This window comes from Mizuhopecten yessoensis, unplaced genomic scaffold, assembly GCF_002113885.1.
Source record: "Mizuhopecten yessoensis strain PY_sf001 unplaced genomic scaffold, ASM211388v2 scaffold245, whole genome shotgun sequence".
NCBI classification, from domain to species: domain Eukaryota; kingdom Metazoa; phylum Mollusca; class Bivalvia; order Pectinida; family Pectinidae; genus Mizuhopecten; species Mizuhopecten yessoensis.
In genome coordinates this window covers 668,409-683,509 of record NW_018403450.1, presented here as the reverse complement: position 1 = coordinate 683,509, position 15,101 = coordinate 668,409, and the positions used below count along the sequence as shown (strand labels likewise).

The following is a 15,101-nucleotide window of genomic DNA, read 5'->3' as shown; positions in this document are numbered from 1 at the left end:
CCAAATATCATCTCCCTGGGCATTTTGGTTATTGAGAAGAAGATGTTTAAAGTTTTTGACATATTTGACCCCTGTGACCTTGAAAATAGGTGAAGGTCATTTATTTGAACAAACTTTGTAGCCCTTCATCCAAGTTTGCTTCTGGCCAAATATTGACACCCTAGGCCTTTCGGTTATTAAGAAGAAGTCGTTTAAAGTAAAATATTGACGCCGGACGACGGACGGACGGACGGACGACGGACGCCGCGCCACGGCATAAGCTCACTTGGCACTTCGTGCCAGGTGAGCTAAAAAACAGTTTAAACATGACTACATCCTCCACAATCACAAACTTGAACTGGTCTCTTCAGCTAAATATCTGGGCATTACACTACAAGCAAACTCAAAATGGTTAAAACATACAGACAACACTATAGATAATGGCAACAAATATTTAGGCTTCATGAAAAGAAATTTAAAAACATCATGTCAGAACATCGAGAGTCAGGCATATCTGGCGCTAGTTCGACCAAAACTGGAATATTCGTGTACAGTATGGGACCCTCACACAGCTAGTTGAACAAACTTCTAAAATCGAGATGGTCCAACGACGTGCTGCCGGATATGTCTGTAACAGGTACCATAACATCAGTAGTCCTACAGATATGATAAATTCATTAAACTGGCAAACACTACAATAAAGAAGACTACGCACAAGATTAATAATGTTCTACAAAATAGTCAAATTGTAGCAAACCCATCTGCTATTCTCATACCATCAGACAGTAGAACCCGAAAAAATCATAATTTCACGTTCAGACACATTTCATCCAAAAAAATATACACATACATTTTCATTTTTTCCTTATACCATTACTCAATGGAATGTATTACCAATCCCTACAGTCACTAATACAACAGTCGACACTTTCAGAGAACAGCTCACACCAGCTGTTCTCCACAAATTCATCTAATTTTTATAAGCCTAGCTATATATATGTACATAGTTTTAATCACAATTTAAAATTGATGCATTCCAAATTCATTTTCATAATTTTTGGTATTCTTGTAAATATATATATATAGGCCACACTGCGCGAAACAGTAAATAATCTTCAGATCATTGAAGGACTACTGATAACCTAAAGAAGAAGAAGAAGAAATGTTCAGACGTGTCTGCAAGTCTTAATTCTTTAGTAAACGCTGAGGTTAAAGAGAGATAACCGGTAAGCCATATTACATTGTTCATATTTATTATTCAAAAGTGATGCCTTTCCTTTAGTATCAACTTATTCTAGAAATGAGAGTTTACACAAATTAATTGAGTATTTATGTAGATTTTATCATTTTTATACCAATGTTAGGTATTATTCGAGTTTATTCCTGATATTACCATCTCCCATGTTCATTCTGTTCTGCGCATGCGTATTATGTGCCGGTTATGAGGAAAGGTAACTCGTGTTTGGACGACAAAAATACAGAAAAGCTTGTTGACATAGCCAACGCTACCGTATCACAGGTAGCTGGACAATCACAGGGAAGCTCATCAACCGCAAGCATGGAGACAGTCCCTGCAGACTTCATTGATGGAGATTTCAGCGAGGATGATGACTCACAGGACGATGATTGCTGGGGAAAGTTGTTCCCACTCGGCCAGAGTTTCACAGCCATCGGTACGCTGACACTGCATGTTCTCCGATGTTGTCTTTTTTAATCGACTGTGACAGCATTAGTGTCAAGTGGACAACGATCGTCAACGTCCCACACAGTATACACTATATGGAGAACATGACTAGACCACCGAATACCAGTCGTCATAACATGATGCATTGGTTATGAATCAAGTATTGATTATTTTGGTTTAGCAATGGACAACACGTGCAAGAGTTATGTCCCCTGTCTATCTATAATATTTACATATCCCGCTTGTACATTTTCCAAGTTTTTTTTTTTTATCCTCGACAAAATTATTGCAACCTTATTTAAGGGCCACATTTTAACAAAAACTTATCTTAATTTATACAAATTCTACCTTCAGTCACAGGAGTCCAAGATTATGTCAATAATAAATAAATAATGTATAGTAATAAAGCATAACCTGTATAATATGCTTCTACATTTTGTATATTCAAGCATATTGTAGGGGTTGCTTTTTTAACTTTTAATTGTTGACCAAATCTTAAATTCCTGTGCCAACATGAATAATATTTTAAATGTACATTAGAATACCCCCACCCCCCACCCAAAAAAAAATTCACTGGATATTATTTGCAATAATCATCTGAATTTATTTTGAAAAGGTGTTGTTTTTGCTGAAGTATAATTTACTAGAAATTTATTAATGTCTTTGTAATAGCAGTCATGCAGGGGGAAAAAACAGCCACACCTCAGTGATAGTTTGCAATTAATTGATTCCTACAAATGACAGGGTCTGATCATTAGGGGTTTGTAGTGCAAAATGTAAGAATAACAGCTAGCATATATGTTCTATCCTCTCCCTGGTCTGTTATATCACCTATCTATCCCCCAGGTATAGAATGTGTGATGTCTAATTATGACGTCAGTAAGAATGCTACCTGTAAGTTTTCATTATTATCAAGGCTTTGGCATGCATGTGTTAATATAGTATGGGTGTTGGGATTAAACCAGATTTGCCTACCATTCCTCATATTAAATTACATGTAAGGTTTTATGGCTGATGGATGGGTTAATCCTTGAACAGACGTTATTATTTGTCTTGGTTACAAGAGAAGGTGTTTCAAATTATCCTAAGCTTTATAAACACTAAAACTTGAGTGTTATTCAATATACTTGAGTGTATTCAATATATTTTTCTGTTTCTTATTTATTAATTAATGTGAAACTTTTATTATTTATTCAGAGCTAAGCAAGGATGAGTATACCTTTGGCAGGGGAGACAACTGTGATGTTCCATTTTGTGCGCCGTCAGCAAAGAAACACCAGTACTTTCAAGCCTATAGCAAAGTACACTTTAAATTGATCAGGGTAAGTTTTCAGGTTACTGTTAACACTAGTCCAATACAATGTGCATACTGTGCTTCTTGTTACATTTTATAATATATGATGTTATTTTATAATGTCGTATACATAAACTCTTACCAGTGTTTTTTTTTCATTTAAATTTTACAACAGACTGTTACTGCATGAATTTGACAAGGTACAACATTATGTTTATTATCCCCTTGCAACGAAAGTTTGAGGAGATATAGCTCGGATTCCGCCCACACTGTGTCATGGCTCTAGCGACTTCATATCTCTACGGAATTTCACGAAACTTCATACAAGTGTTTCGTATGACAAGACCTTGAACAATTTCGCGTTTCGAGTTACTGCGTTGAAGTTCATGGTCACTGTTACTATTTTTAGAAAAAGTTTGTCACCGCTCTAGCAACTTCATTACTTAACAGAATTTCATGAAACTTGATACAATTGGTTGCAATGACAATATACCTTCAACAGAAGTCACTTTTTCTATTCATTTCCTCATACCATATGGCACACAATGTGTGAATACAAGGGTATTTTAAAATTTGGAAGATAATCCTCATTATTCTCTTCATTTTGGGAAATAAAGCACATTTTTGCTTGGAGAAACAGCCAGTATTTGACTGGAAAATTTGTCAAAAAATCACTGGTAATGTACATGTGCTTATTAAATGTAAAACCAAGATCACATTGCCAAGTGATTGTATTTCATGTGTATATTTTTCCAGTGTTCATCAAAACTGATCTTGAATTCTTTAACTGCAGCTGAGTCTATGACTCTCCATGAGAGGCTATTCCAAACTCTGATTGTCCTGAAGTTGTAATGTAACTGAATTTTTAGGTCACCTGAGCTTTAGCTCAAGTGACCTATTGCTATCCGTTTTCGTCCGTCGTCGTCCGTCGTCCGTCGTCCGTCGTCCGTTAACATTTTACATTTCAAACTTAAAGTCAAGTTCTGCTGGGCCGATTGAACTGAAAGTTGATAGGAATGATCGCCTCATGGTCCTGACAAAGTGTTGTTATTTTTCGGGTCGATCAGAAATCCAATATGGCCGCCACGGCCGCCATTTTGAAAACCTATTTCAAACTTAAAGTCAAGTTCTGCTGGACCGATTGAACTGAAAGTTGGTAGGAATGATCGCCTCATGGTCCTGACAAAGTGTTGTTATTTTTCGGGTCGATCAGAAATCCAATATGGCCGCCACGGCCGCCATTTTGAAAACCTATTTCAAACTTAAAGTCAAGTTCTGCTGGACCGATTGAACTGAAAGTTGGTAGGAATGATCGCCTCATGGTCCTGACAAAGTGTTGTTATTTTTTGGGTCGATCAGAAATCCAATATGGCCACCACGGCCGCCATTTTGAAAACCTATTTCAAACTTAAAGTCAAGTTCTGCTGGACCGATTGAACTTAAAGTTTGTAGGAATGATCGACTCATGGTCCTGACAAAGTGTTGTTATTTTTCAGGTCAATCATAAATCCAATATGGCCGCCACGGCCACCATTTTGAAAACATATTTCAAACTTAAAGTCAAGTTCTGCTAGGCCGATTGAACTGAAACTTTGTAGGAATGATTGACTCATGGTCCTGACAAAGTGTTGTTATTTTTCAGGTCGATCAGAAATCCAATATGGCCACCACAGCTGCCATTTTGGTAAACTATTTCAAACTTAAAGTAAAGATCTACTTGGCCGATTGAACTGAAACTTTGTAGGAATGATCGAATCATGGTCCTGACAAAGTGTTGTTATTTTTCGGGTCAATCAGAAATACAATTTGGCTGCCATGGCCGCTATTTTGCTACTAAGTTCTAATAGGCCGATCTCACTTAAAATTGGTCTAGGAATGATCAGCTCATGGTCCTGACAAAGTTAAGTTAACATTATACTATTTTTTACTCAAATTGGTACATATTTCAACAACAAAAATAAATACTATAGACTCAGGTGACCGTTAAGGCCCATGGGCCTCTTGTTGTATACCTACAATAAATGGCAGTAGTTTATCAAGGAGTATCTTTAACTTTTGTGAACAACCACAGGACTGTGTCTCTTGTACAAGAGCAGTGGTAGATCCAGAGCTTCAAGACATCCCCCCCCCCTACAACCTGAGAATTTTCTTTAAAAATCATGTATTTTCACCATTTTCCTCAATTTTTCCCCATCATAGAAACACCCCCACCTCCTGGAAAATTTGGACCCCCCCCTCCCCCGCCAGATAGGTATCTGGATCTGCACTGAAGAGTCCATTAATATATATATAATTGCTGACGGTCTCACTAAAGACATCATTACTTGTCTTGAATATAGGAATATATTATGTCTCTGGTCTTGGTAGATTTTGTTACATGTATTAAAGTATATATGTGGCATGATAATGATGGAGTAATATAAGTATTGCCGTCTATGGCTGTTTATTTTTTTATTTTAGGACAGATTTGTTTCAAACTCTTCATAAAACAATGGTGATTCTGTTATTATAAATAAATGATGTGCAAATATAATTATGTTAATTTTATTTCCTCACAGCAAAAGACCAGTACAGGTGTTCACATTTTTCTTGAGGATACAAGTGGAAATGGAACATTCATAAATGGAGAGAAAGTTGGTATGTACAAGATCAGATAAGTCGAGGAAATATCTGGGAGGCTGATCATGAGAGCAATAGGCCCTATTAATCCATATCAAAACTAGAGGGGACATTACATGTAAAATTGAAAGAAAAATGTGCCAGGCCAATGCTGTTCCAATTTATATTACTAGTTGCAAGGGCCCAGGGCCCTGATAGTCTTGTATAGGTACGCATGTGGACATCTATGTATTTATTATATGCAATTTCCCATGGTTGATTTGTGGCTACTCTCAAGTTATCACAGATGCATTATGTATACAATATCATAACAGTTACACACACACTTTATTCTAATGCATATCTACTATCTAGTGGTCAATTTGAAGCGAGAAACAAAAATTAAAGATGTCATCCATGCACACCTTTTTTACTTTCCCCCTGGCTCCTGCTTCCTGCAGCACATATTTTCCCCTATTTATAATTTGGTGCAAACATTCTATTCCTGCATTAATCCGGGTACCATTCCTTCTTGAGTTAATGTGTCTAGCTGACATTATTGTTTCCTGACCAGTACAGGAAAACTCTTCAATAAAATTTGTTATTCATTATGTCAAACGAAGAACAACCACAAAATATCTTGATAAAACTTTGTACACACATATCAAGCTATCTGAAAATATCCTATCATCAAATCCCATGTTAAGAAAATGACAACATGAAATAGTTCTCTTTAATTCACTTTAATAATTAGGTATTTTTGGCCAGGTAAACAGATATTTTTGTATCTTTTTGAACAGGTAAAGGGAACAAACAGGTGCTGGCAAACAACGATGAGGTGTCTTTAGCAGTAAAGAAGAATAAAGGTACCTATACCTGATTATAAGGAAATGCCTACCTATATGATTACATGTACAAAGTAGAGGAACTAACCTTATGTATTGTACACAGGGAAACTTTAACCAGAACTTTTAGTACCCTTCACCAATAAAAACCATTTTCACTTTAGTATAAATTTTGTCCTTCAAGTTGAATTAGTTCGTATAGTACCCCCTCAGTAAGTTATTTACTCATACTTGCTGTTATGATAAATTCACCCTCGCTATAGAGGATGAAATTGGGGAATTTAACTGTGGAGAAAATTTCCTGGTGTACAGTACCTATAGGGTTAGGGTTAGGGTTGTGCCGGGTATGGATAAATGATAAGTAGAATCTTTATTGACACATAGTTTTTGAAATAGCCTGCTTCTTCTTTTGACTTTTTTCCAACACAGCAGAAACCCAGAGGTCTCTTTATCCAGTCAAATTTTCATAAATAAAGCAGTTTGAGATTCTAAAAGATCACTTTAATGTCCCACGGCAGCTGTGTTATGTTTGATATACTTGTGTGCAGTGCCATTTTCGGTGACAGAAGTTGTTAAATAAAAACAATTGGATGACAGATTGACAAAGTGGTACATATAATTATAAAATCTTGAATAGAGAAAATATTGAATTTTCTGATAAGTTTATATTCATATTTTTTTTTAAATCTTAAGGGGCAGCAACTCTCATGTTAAATCTGATAGTTACATGTGTGAAGTACACTGTAGAGGGACTAAATATACAAATGTAGAGTCATCTCTTAATATAAAAAAAGGACAAGCTATAAGACATGCATTATCTTGTGAAGTTATCATCTGCTTATATTAATTTAATTTGAGTTTTTTGGGGAAATGTATTGAATTTTTCTGTTTAAATGATTAGGATGTTATTATCTGTTTGAGCAATTTCTAAATTATTCACTGATTTTTAGAAGAAGACAATTTATCTGTCTTTCTGAAACATGGTATTGTAGTTTTCTGTCTTTCTGATACATGGTATTGTAGTTTTCTGTCTTTCTGATACATGGTATTGTAGTTTTAACCTTTTGTATCATTCCAGCATACATGTTCCTTGACAACAATGCCAATGAAGATACTAGTCTGCCCCAGGAAATACGTGAAAAGTATACACTTACGAAAACTCTAGGGCGGTGAGTATATTAAAAGGACCAATATGCACTGATAGGTATTGAGTATGTGTAAATTAAACCAAGGAGCAGTGTTGAAGGTCTTTATCTCGAGGATATGGGCACTAAGTATATGTGCAGTCCTAACACTTCTGTCACTGACACATGTATTTCTTTATATATAATAAATAATACTTGGAGGTTTTTATATACCGCTTTATCACAACCTAGTTTATAGGTCGTCTCAAAGCGGTTCACAAATTATTATCCGTGGTGATAGGGCCTTTGCAACCAGCCAACATCTTTCTCAACTCCCTGGGGAGCATACAGCCGGTGCTGCCATTTCTAGCATTAAACAATTCTAGCACTACCCAACCACGTACTCATTTACAGTTGAGTAGACTGGAACAAGCGGAGTAAATTGTCTTGCTCAAATATACAACACAGTGCCGTACCATGACTCAAACCTGCAACCCTTCGGTCACGAACCGGCGTCCTACCACTAGACTACCGTGCCTCCTTCCTTATATGTATAGTTCTTTATGTTTTGAGGTCTTTATTTCACTGAGATGTACATGCGCATTTCTTTGTTTTTCTGATAATGTAATGAGAAACAAAACACTGTAATATGCTATAAAATAAAACCTTTAACTCCTTTCAAATCTTGCCCCCTTTTCTGTCTTACCTCTTCTTTGTTCTAAATAGTTACTTTTGTGTTTTAATGTCCCTTTCATCAACTACCTAACTCCTTACCCATCTCCAGATAACCTTAGCTGTTGGGAAGATATAAAACCCAAACAAACAAATTTCTACCTCCAAAAGTTTGCTAGAAGGTGTGGCAATATATATCATATATATTAACTTTTATTTATTTTACAACAATTATGAAATAAGTTCTTACCACCCGTGGTCGGGCAGGTGACCCCATGTACCTTTTCACATTCAATAGGGGAATAAAACCCAGGCCGTCTTGGTGTAAGCAAGTGTGTTACCCACTGAGCCACTTAACTATCGTTACATATATAGAAATGTTTTATTGCCAGTTGTTATATAAGCAGTGTTCTCCGCAGGCTGTTTTTGCAGCATGGCACCATGCTCCTATAATTTCTTGCCATGCTGCTATCCTAGATCTTCTCTGCTATATATTCATAGTAAATCTAAAGTTACCATGCTGCTTTGATTTTACATAGAGTGCTGCTTTAACAGAAATATTGAAATACCATGCTTCTTTCAAAACATTCTGGAGAGAACACTGTTAACTGTCAAAAATAATGATGTATGTAAATCTACTTGTATTTCAACAGAGGAGCGTGTGGGGAGGTGAAGCTGGCCTTTGCTAAGGGATCATGTGAGAGGTTTGCTGTCAAGATAATATCAAAAAAGAAATTCTCCATCGGAGGCAACTCCCAAATTGTAAGTTTTAAATTATCCATACTCATAACATATAGTTATATTTTCTTTAATAAATGATGTAAAGAAATCTTTTTTTTTAACTTTCAGAAGATTTGTTAGTGAATATTTTTTAGATTCCATGTAAAGATATCTCATTTTATATTTCAGAATTTAAGTAAACAAGTTATGAGCGAAGTAAAGATTCTGAAAGCATTAAAACATGTAAGTATATAATTATGACATAATTACTGGAGATTGAGATAATTAAAAACCACTTTGCTTGTTTTAGCCCTTAAATAGCTTGTTCATTGTATCAAATTTGTAATTTGGAAAGCTTTGAACTATATTGATTTTTTTTTTTATCTAAGTTTTGGCAGAACCTCCGATATTGATGGTAGATACTTTAAGTACAATACTGTAATTTTGTCTTGAAGTTAATGTGATATTTTTGTTGTTCATTGTTAAGTATCTGTGTTTGATGGATTGCAACCTGCCATAGGTTACAATTATACAAACAGATTTATTAGTATATAGGTCTCCTGTTTTTCCTTAGAATGTGAAACACATGAATATTATAGCAATAACTCACAAATGTCAATCAGATGTTGTATTTTATTTGAACTTTCCTATTCCAGCCATGCATTATAGCAATAGAAGATGTGATTGACACTCCTGATACGCTGTTTATAATCCTGGAAGTGTAAGTGTTTAAACTCAAGTAACACTTGATTTTATAAATAAATGTCAAATGTTTAATTGTTTTTTGACTAATTGCCCATTATTATTTATCTGTTGCCAAAATGTCATGATCGAAGGACATCTAAATTAGTTGAAGATGTAATGATTACCATTATAAAGTGAATATCAAGCTGATAGTGCTAATAAATAGAGCATCCTGATGATCGACCCCCGGTCAATACAAATCAATTATAGTCACTGTGGAATAATAATAAAAGTGGTTCAACAGAAATAAGCCATTAAAGAAAAAAAATATATTCAATTCAGACATAAAAAAAAACCTCAAGTAAAACCTTATATGTAATTCCAGGAGAAAGGATTTTTTTTTGTTGACATCAGCAGAAAATGTTACAAGCTTTTGAGAGAAAAAAATGAGTGAACAAAAATCAAATATTAGTGCCCACTCTCCCCAAACCATCATAATTTTTGTTAGGTACCTGGTACTTAATACAACTAACATGTTGTCCGAATTCTTCTGACGTTTTATCAACTTTTTCTACATCGGTCTGTCGTCGATTTACCAACGACGGACCGATATAAAAAAAAAAAGATGAATCGTCAAGAATTATTCAGACTACTTACATGGTAGCCCTATGTATTTGTCTGGTGTTAACGTTTGGTGTTTGTTTATAGTGTAGAAGGAGGCGAGCTGTTTGACAAGGTAGTCAGTATAGGACAGTATGATGAACCAACCGCTAAACTCCTCTTCTACCAAATGGTGATGGCCTGCAAGGTAAGTGTTATGACATTCTGGAGGATATATTTGCTAACTCTAAGTATAATTATAAACAATACGACATTCTCGAGGATATATCTGCTAACTCTTAAAGTATAATTATCAATATTACGACATTCTCGAGGATATATCTGCTAACTCTAAGTATAATTATAAACAATACGACATTCTGGAGGATATATCTGCTAACTCTTAAGTATAATTATAAACATTACGACATTCTGGAGGATATATCTGCTATCTCTAAGTATAATTATAAACAATACGACATTCTGGAGGATATATCTGCTAACTCTAAGTATAATTATAAACAATACGACATTCTCGAGGATTATCTGCTAACTCTAAGTATAATTATAAACATTACGACATTCTGGAGGATATATCTGCTAACTCTAAGTTTAATTATAAACAATACGACATTCTGGAGGATATATCTGCTAACTCTAAGTATAATTATAAACAATACAACATTCTCGAGGATATATCTGCTAACTCTAAGTATAATTGTCAATATTACGACATTCTGGAGGATTTATCTGCTAACTCTAAGTATAATTATAAACAATACGACATTCTCGAGGATATATCTGCTAACTTTACGTATAGTTATAAATATAATGCTTTTTGATATCTTTGTAATGAAAAGTATCTGCACAAAGAAACTGAAGCATGGCTATTATTGAAACCGATTGGTCGTTGATAAAAAATGTGAATTCAGTGCTCATGGATTTCTCCTTCATGCCCTTGAGGTGGGGCCTACTGTACTAAATCTTTATATAAAAAATGATAAAAACTTATATTTTGCATACTAATATAGTACATCTGAATGGTTTTAATTGTGTTTTTTGTTTCTGACATGAAAGGTATTGTACATCTCTCTTCGTGTATCTGATTATTTCTACTTAATATTTCAACAAAAGGAATAACTATATCACAGGTCAGGTGATTGTCCTATATCACCGGTCAGGTGATTGTCCTATATCACAGGTCAGGTGATTGTCCTATATCACAGGTCAGGTGATCGTCCTATATCACAGGTCAGGTGATCAATAAGGCCCTTGTCTAACTGTGCAGATCGTATTTTCCTAAACACTCTGTTTACAAAAACTCTCAAAATATGATAAATTAAATATGTTCTTAAAAGCTATCTGGATAATCTTAACACTGTTACGAAACAAATTAAAAACGAAATTAACAAAATATTGGTGTCTGTGGAAAATGGGTGGTGACAATGCAGAAAAGACTGTAAAAACTGAAGTTTTTTTAATGGGTAGGTAAAAACAAAATCTGAAAACTGATACAAGTGTATAGAAATGAAAATGATTACACTAATACTAAATCTGGTGTATTGGTGATAATGTGAAAACTGTCTAATCTGGGTGGTTTTCCTTCATCAAGTACCATGTTCTGTGAAACTATTACCCCTTTGAAATTTATTGAAAATGTTATTGGATGCGTATAGCAGAAATAACGATGATTAATGATTTATTTCTCAGCATTAACTTGTTTCAGTACCTCCATGATCAAGGAATTACTCACAGAGATCTAAAGGTGAGTCAGCAGCCAGTGCATCTGATATTTACGGGTAAAATGGTAAACCACAAGTTATGTTTTTTTGATGGCAACAGATAGGAAAAGTTAAGTCACGGGTGTTTAGTTTGATGATAATAGATTAAAAAGCTAAATAAGTAGGTGTTTGTTGATGATGACGGGTAAAAAAAAGTCCATGAAGTCATGTGTGTTTGATGATGGCTAAGCAGTCAACATCATGCTCTGGTTGCGTTTGTGTTACATATACAATGTATTAATGTGAAATTTGTAACCAAACATAATAATGCAAACATGATTTGTGTTGTGGATTTTTTTCAAAAATAGGATTTCTATTATATAATTGGTTATGTTATTGCGAAATGTTTGTCCTAACACAATCATGCAAGTAGAGGAAAATACAGAAAACTTGACTTGTATTGTACTTGTAAGTCTTTAAAAATATGAATTTCTCTTTTCAGCCAGAAAATATACTTCTTGCTTCAGAAAATAATGAAACTGTAATCAAAGTGAGTTCATTTCCTACATAATATCTAAAGTTATTAAATACAGATATCAATATTAAGATCTTTTTAAACACTCATTGATTAATGATTAAAAAAAGAATGTGCCCAGGAATAAGGATAGCTTGAATCAAAAATTATGTAAGAGGGCAAATCTGAAAATAAGACTATTTAGCATTGTTATGTATTCACTAATTCCCATTGTACAGGAATATTGTCTGTAGATTGTATCCAACTGATTGATATTATTTTTATTGAGAATACAGTCCTTGGTGCTGCGTTATATGTAGATAGTTAGATTATGTACAAGACTTCCATGCGCCAAGCATTCTTCTTGATTGTTCTATTCAAAGCATCTAACAACCTATTTAACACTGCAGGTCACAGATTTTGGGTTGTCTAAGTTTGTGGATGCTGGATCTATCATGAAGACATTTTGTGGAACCCCAACATATCTAGCTCCAGAGATCCTTCTTACTGCCGGCTCAGGAGCCTACACAAAAAGCATCGACTGCTGGAGTCTCGGAGTCATACTCTTTATTTGGTAATGTCAAACTTCATTGGGGTATCCCTTCCTATCCTATCATGTTCCTTCTTACTGCCGGCTAAGGAGCCTACCCAAACAGCATCGACTGCTGGAGACTCGGAGTGATAATCTCTATAGTTGGTTATGTCTAACTTCGGGTAGGTATCCCTTCATGTCCTATCCTGTCCCTTCATGTCACTGTTCCTGTCCCTTCTTACTGCAGGCCCAGGAGCCTACACAAACAGCATCGACTGCTGGAGACTCGGAGTGATAATCTCTATAGTTGGTTATGTCTAACTTCGGGTAGGTATCCCTTCATGTCCTATCCTGTCCCTTCATGTCACTGTTCCTGTCCCTTCTTACTGCAGGCCCAGGAGCCTACACAAACAGCATCAACTGCTGGAGTCTCGGAGTCATACTCTTTATTTGGTAAAGTCAAACTTCATTTGGGTATCCCTTCCTATCCTATCATGTTCCTTCTTACTGCCGGCTAAGGAGCCTACACAAACAGCGTCGACTGCTGGCGACTCGGAGTCATACTCTTTATTTGGTAATGTCAGACTTCATTTGGGTATCCCTTCCTATCCCATCATGTTCCTTCTTACTGCCGGCTAAGGAGCCTACACAAACAGCATCGACTGCTGGCGACTCGGAGTCATACTCTTTATTTGGTAATGTCTAACTTTGTTTGGGTATCCCTTCCTATCCCAACTTGTCCCTTTATGTCCCTGTTCCTGTTCCTGTCCCATCCTGTTCCTTCATGTCCCTGTTCCTATCCCATCCTGTCCCTTCTTACTGCAGGCTCAGGAGCCTACACAAACAGCATTGACTGCTGGAGTCACGGAGTCATATTATTATTTCATAATGTCTAACTTAATTTGTTTTGGTATCCTTTCCTATCCCATCCTGTTCCTTCCTGTCCCACCTTGTCCCTTCATGTCCCTGTTCCTGTTCCTCCTGTTCCTGTTCCTGTCCCGTCCTATTCACGTCCTCTCCTGTCCCCTCCAGGTTATGTCCCTGTCCCTGTCCGCTCCTGTTCATGTTCATGTCCCATTCTGTTCATGTTCCCTCCTGTTCCTTCTTACTGCAGGCCCAGGAGCCTACACAAACAGCATCGACTGCTGGAGTCTCGGAGTCATACTCTTTATTTGGTAATGTCTAACTTCGTTTGGGTATCATTTCCTATCCCATCCTGTTCCTTCCTGTCCCACCTTGTCCCTTCATATCCCCTCCTGTCCCTCCTGTTCATGTTCCTGTTCCTGTCCTCTCATGTCCCCTCCAGGTTATGTCCCTGTCCCCTCCTGTTCATGTTCATGTCCCTGCTCATGTTCATGTCCCCTCATGTTCATGTCCCCTCCTGTTCATGTTCATGTCCCTGCTCATGTTCATGTCCCCTCCTGTCCCTGCTCCTGTTCCTGTCCCCTCATGCTCATGTTCATGTCCCCTCCTGTCCCTGTTCCTATTCCTGTTCCTGTCCCATCCTGTTCCTGTCCCTTTCTGTTCCTATCCCATCCTATTCCTGTCCCATCCTGTTCCTGTCCTGTTCATGTCCTCTCATGTCCCGTCCAGGTTATGTTCCTGTCACTGTCCCCTTCTGTTCATGTTCATGTCCCCTCCTGTTCCTGTCTCATCCTGTTCCTGTCCCCTCCTGTTTCTTTTTACTCCCGGCTCAGGAGCCTACACAAACAGCATTGTCTGCTGTAGTCTCGGAGTCATACTCTTTATCTGGTATTGTCTAACTTCGTTTGGGTATAACGGTAGTCATTTTGGAATTACCTTGCTTGTTAGGTTTAATGTCCTTACTGGAACACTGACATTATGTAAGCCATAGTCACAAGTATAGTGTTTTTTATGTAAAAACAAAAAGGTTTTAATTATCAATTACAGAAATTTAAGCTTTTTAGAGCCGTTTATTTTCTTCTTGATTAATAAACAAGAGGCCCAAGGGCCTTAGCGGTCACCTGAGTTATATCATAGGTACTGGTAGCTTTATTTTATTGTTTAGATGTGATGTGGAAATCAGCATGTAAACTAAGTGAAATACAATACTTGTCATGTCATCAATGGATAAGAATTTGAAAATATTGGTAAATGTTCCCTTTGGGGCCCC

The 15,101-nt window shown here is 36.3% G+C and overlaps 1 protein-coding gene across 1 annotated transcript in view; it reads left to right on the top strand.

Annotated features, from left to right (window-relative positions):
• The first annotated feature begins 1,410 nt into the window (after positions 1–1,410).
• The window catches only part of LOC110445255 (serine/threonine-protein kinase Chk2-like), a 21,782-nt gene continuing 8,091 nt past the window's right edge, over positions 1,411–15,101 (top strand). The window contains exons 1-12 of the mRNA XM_021489762.1: positions 1,411–1,652; positions 2,861–2,985; positions 5,516–5,594; positions 6,356–6,421; positions 7,479–7,569; positions 8,850–8,958; positions 9,106–9,159; positions 9,573–9,637; positions 10,309–10,408; positions 11,927–11,965; positions 12,424–12,471; positions 12,846–13,009. Of these exons, the coding sequence (XP_021345437.1) occupies positions 1,421–1,652; positions 2,861–2,985; positions 5,516–5,594; positions 6,356–6,421; positions 7,479–7,569; positions 8,850–8,958; positions 9,106–9,159; positions 9,573–9,637; positions 10,309–10,408; positions 11,927–11,965; positions 12,424–12,471; positions 12,846–13,009 (1,172 nt within the window). The 5' untranslated portion in view covers positions 1,411–1,420. The remainder of the gene's footprint in view (positions 1,653–2,860; positions 2,986–5,515; positions 5,595–6,355; positions 6,422–7,478; positions 7,570–8,849; positions 8,959–9,105; positions 9,160–9,572; positions 9,638–10,308; positions 10,409–11,926; positions 11,966–12,423; positions 12,472–12,845; positions 13,010–15,101) is intronic.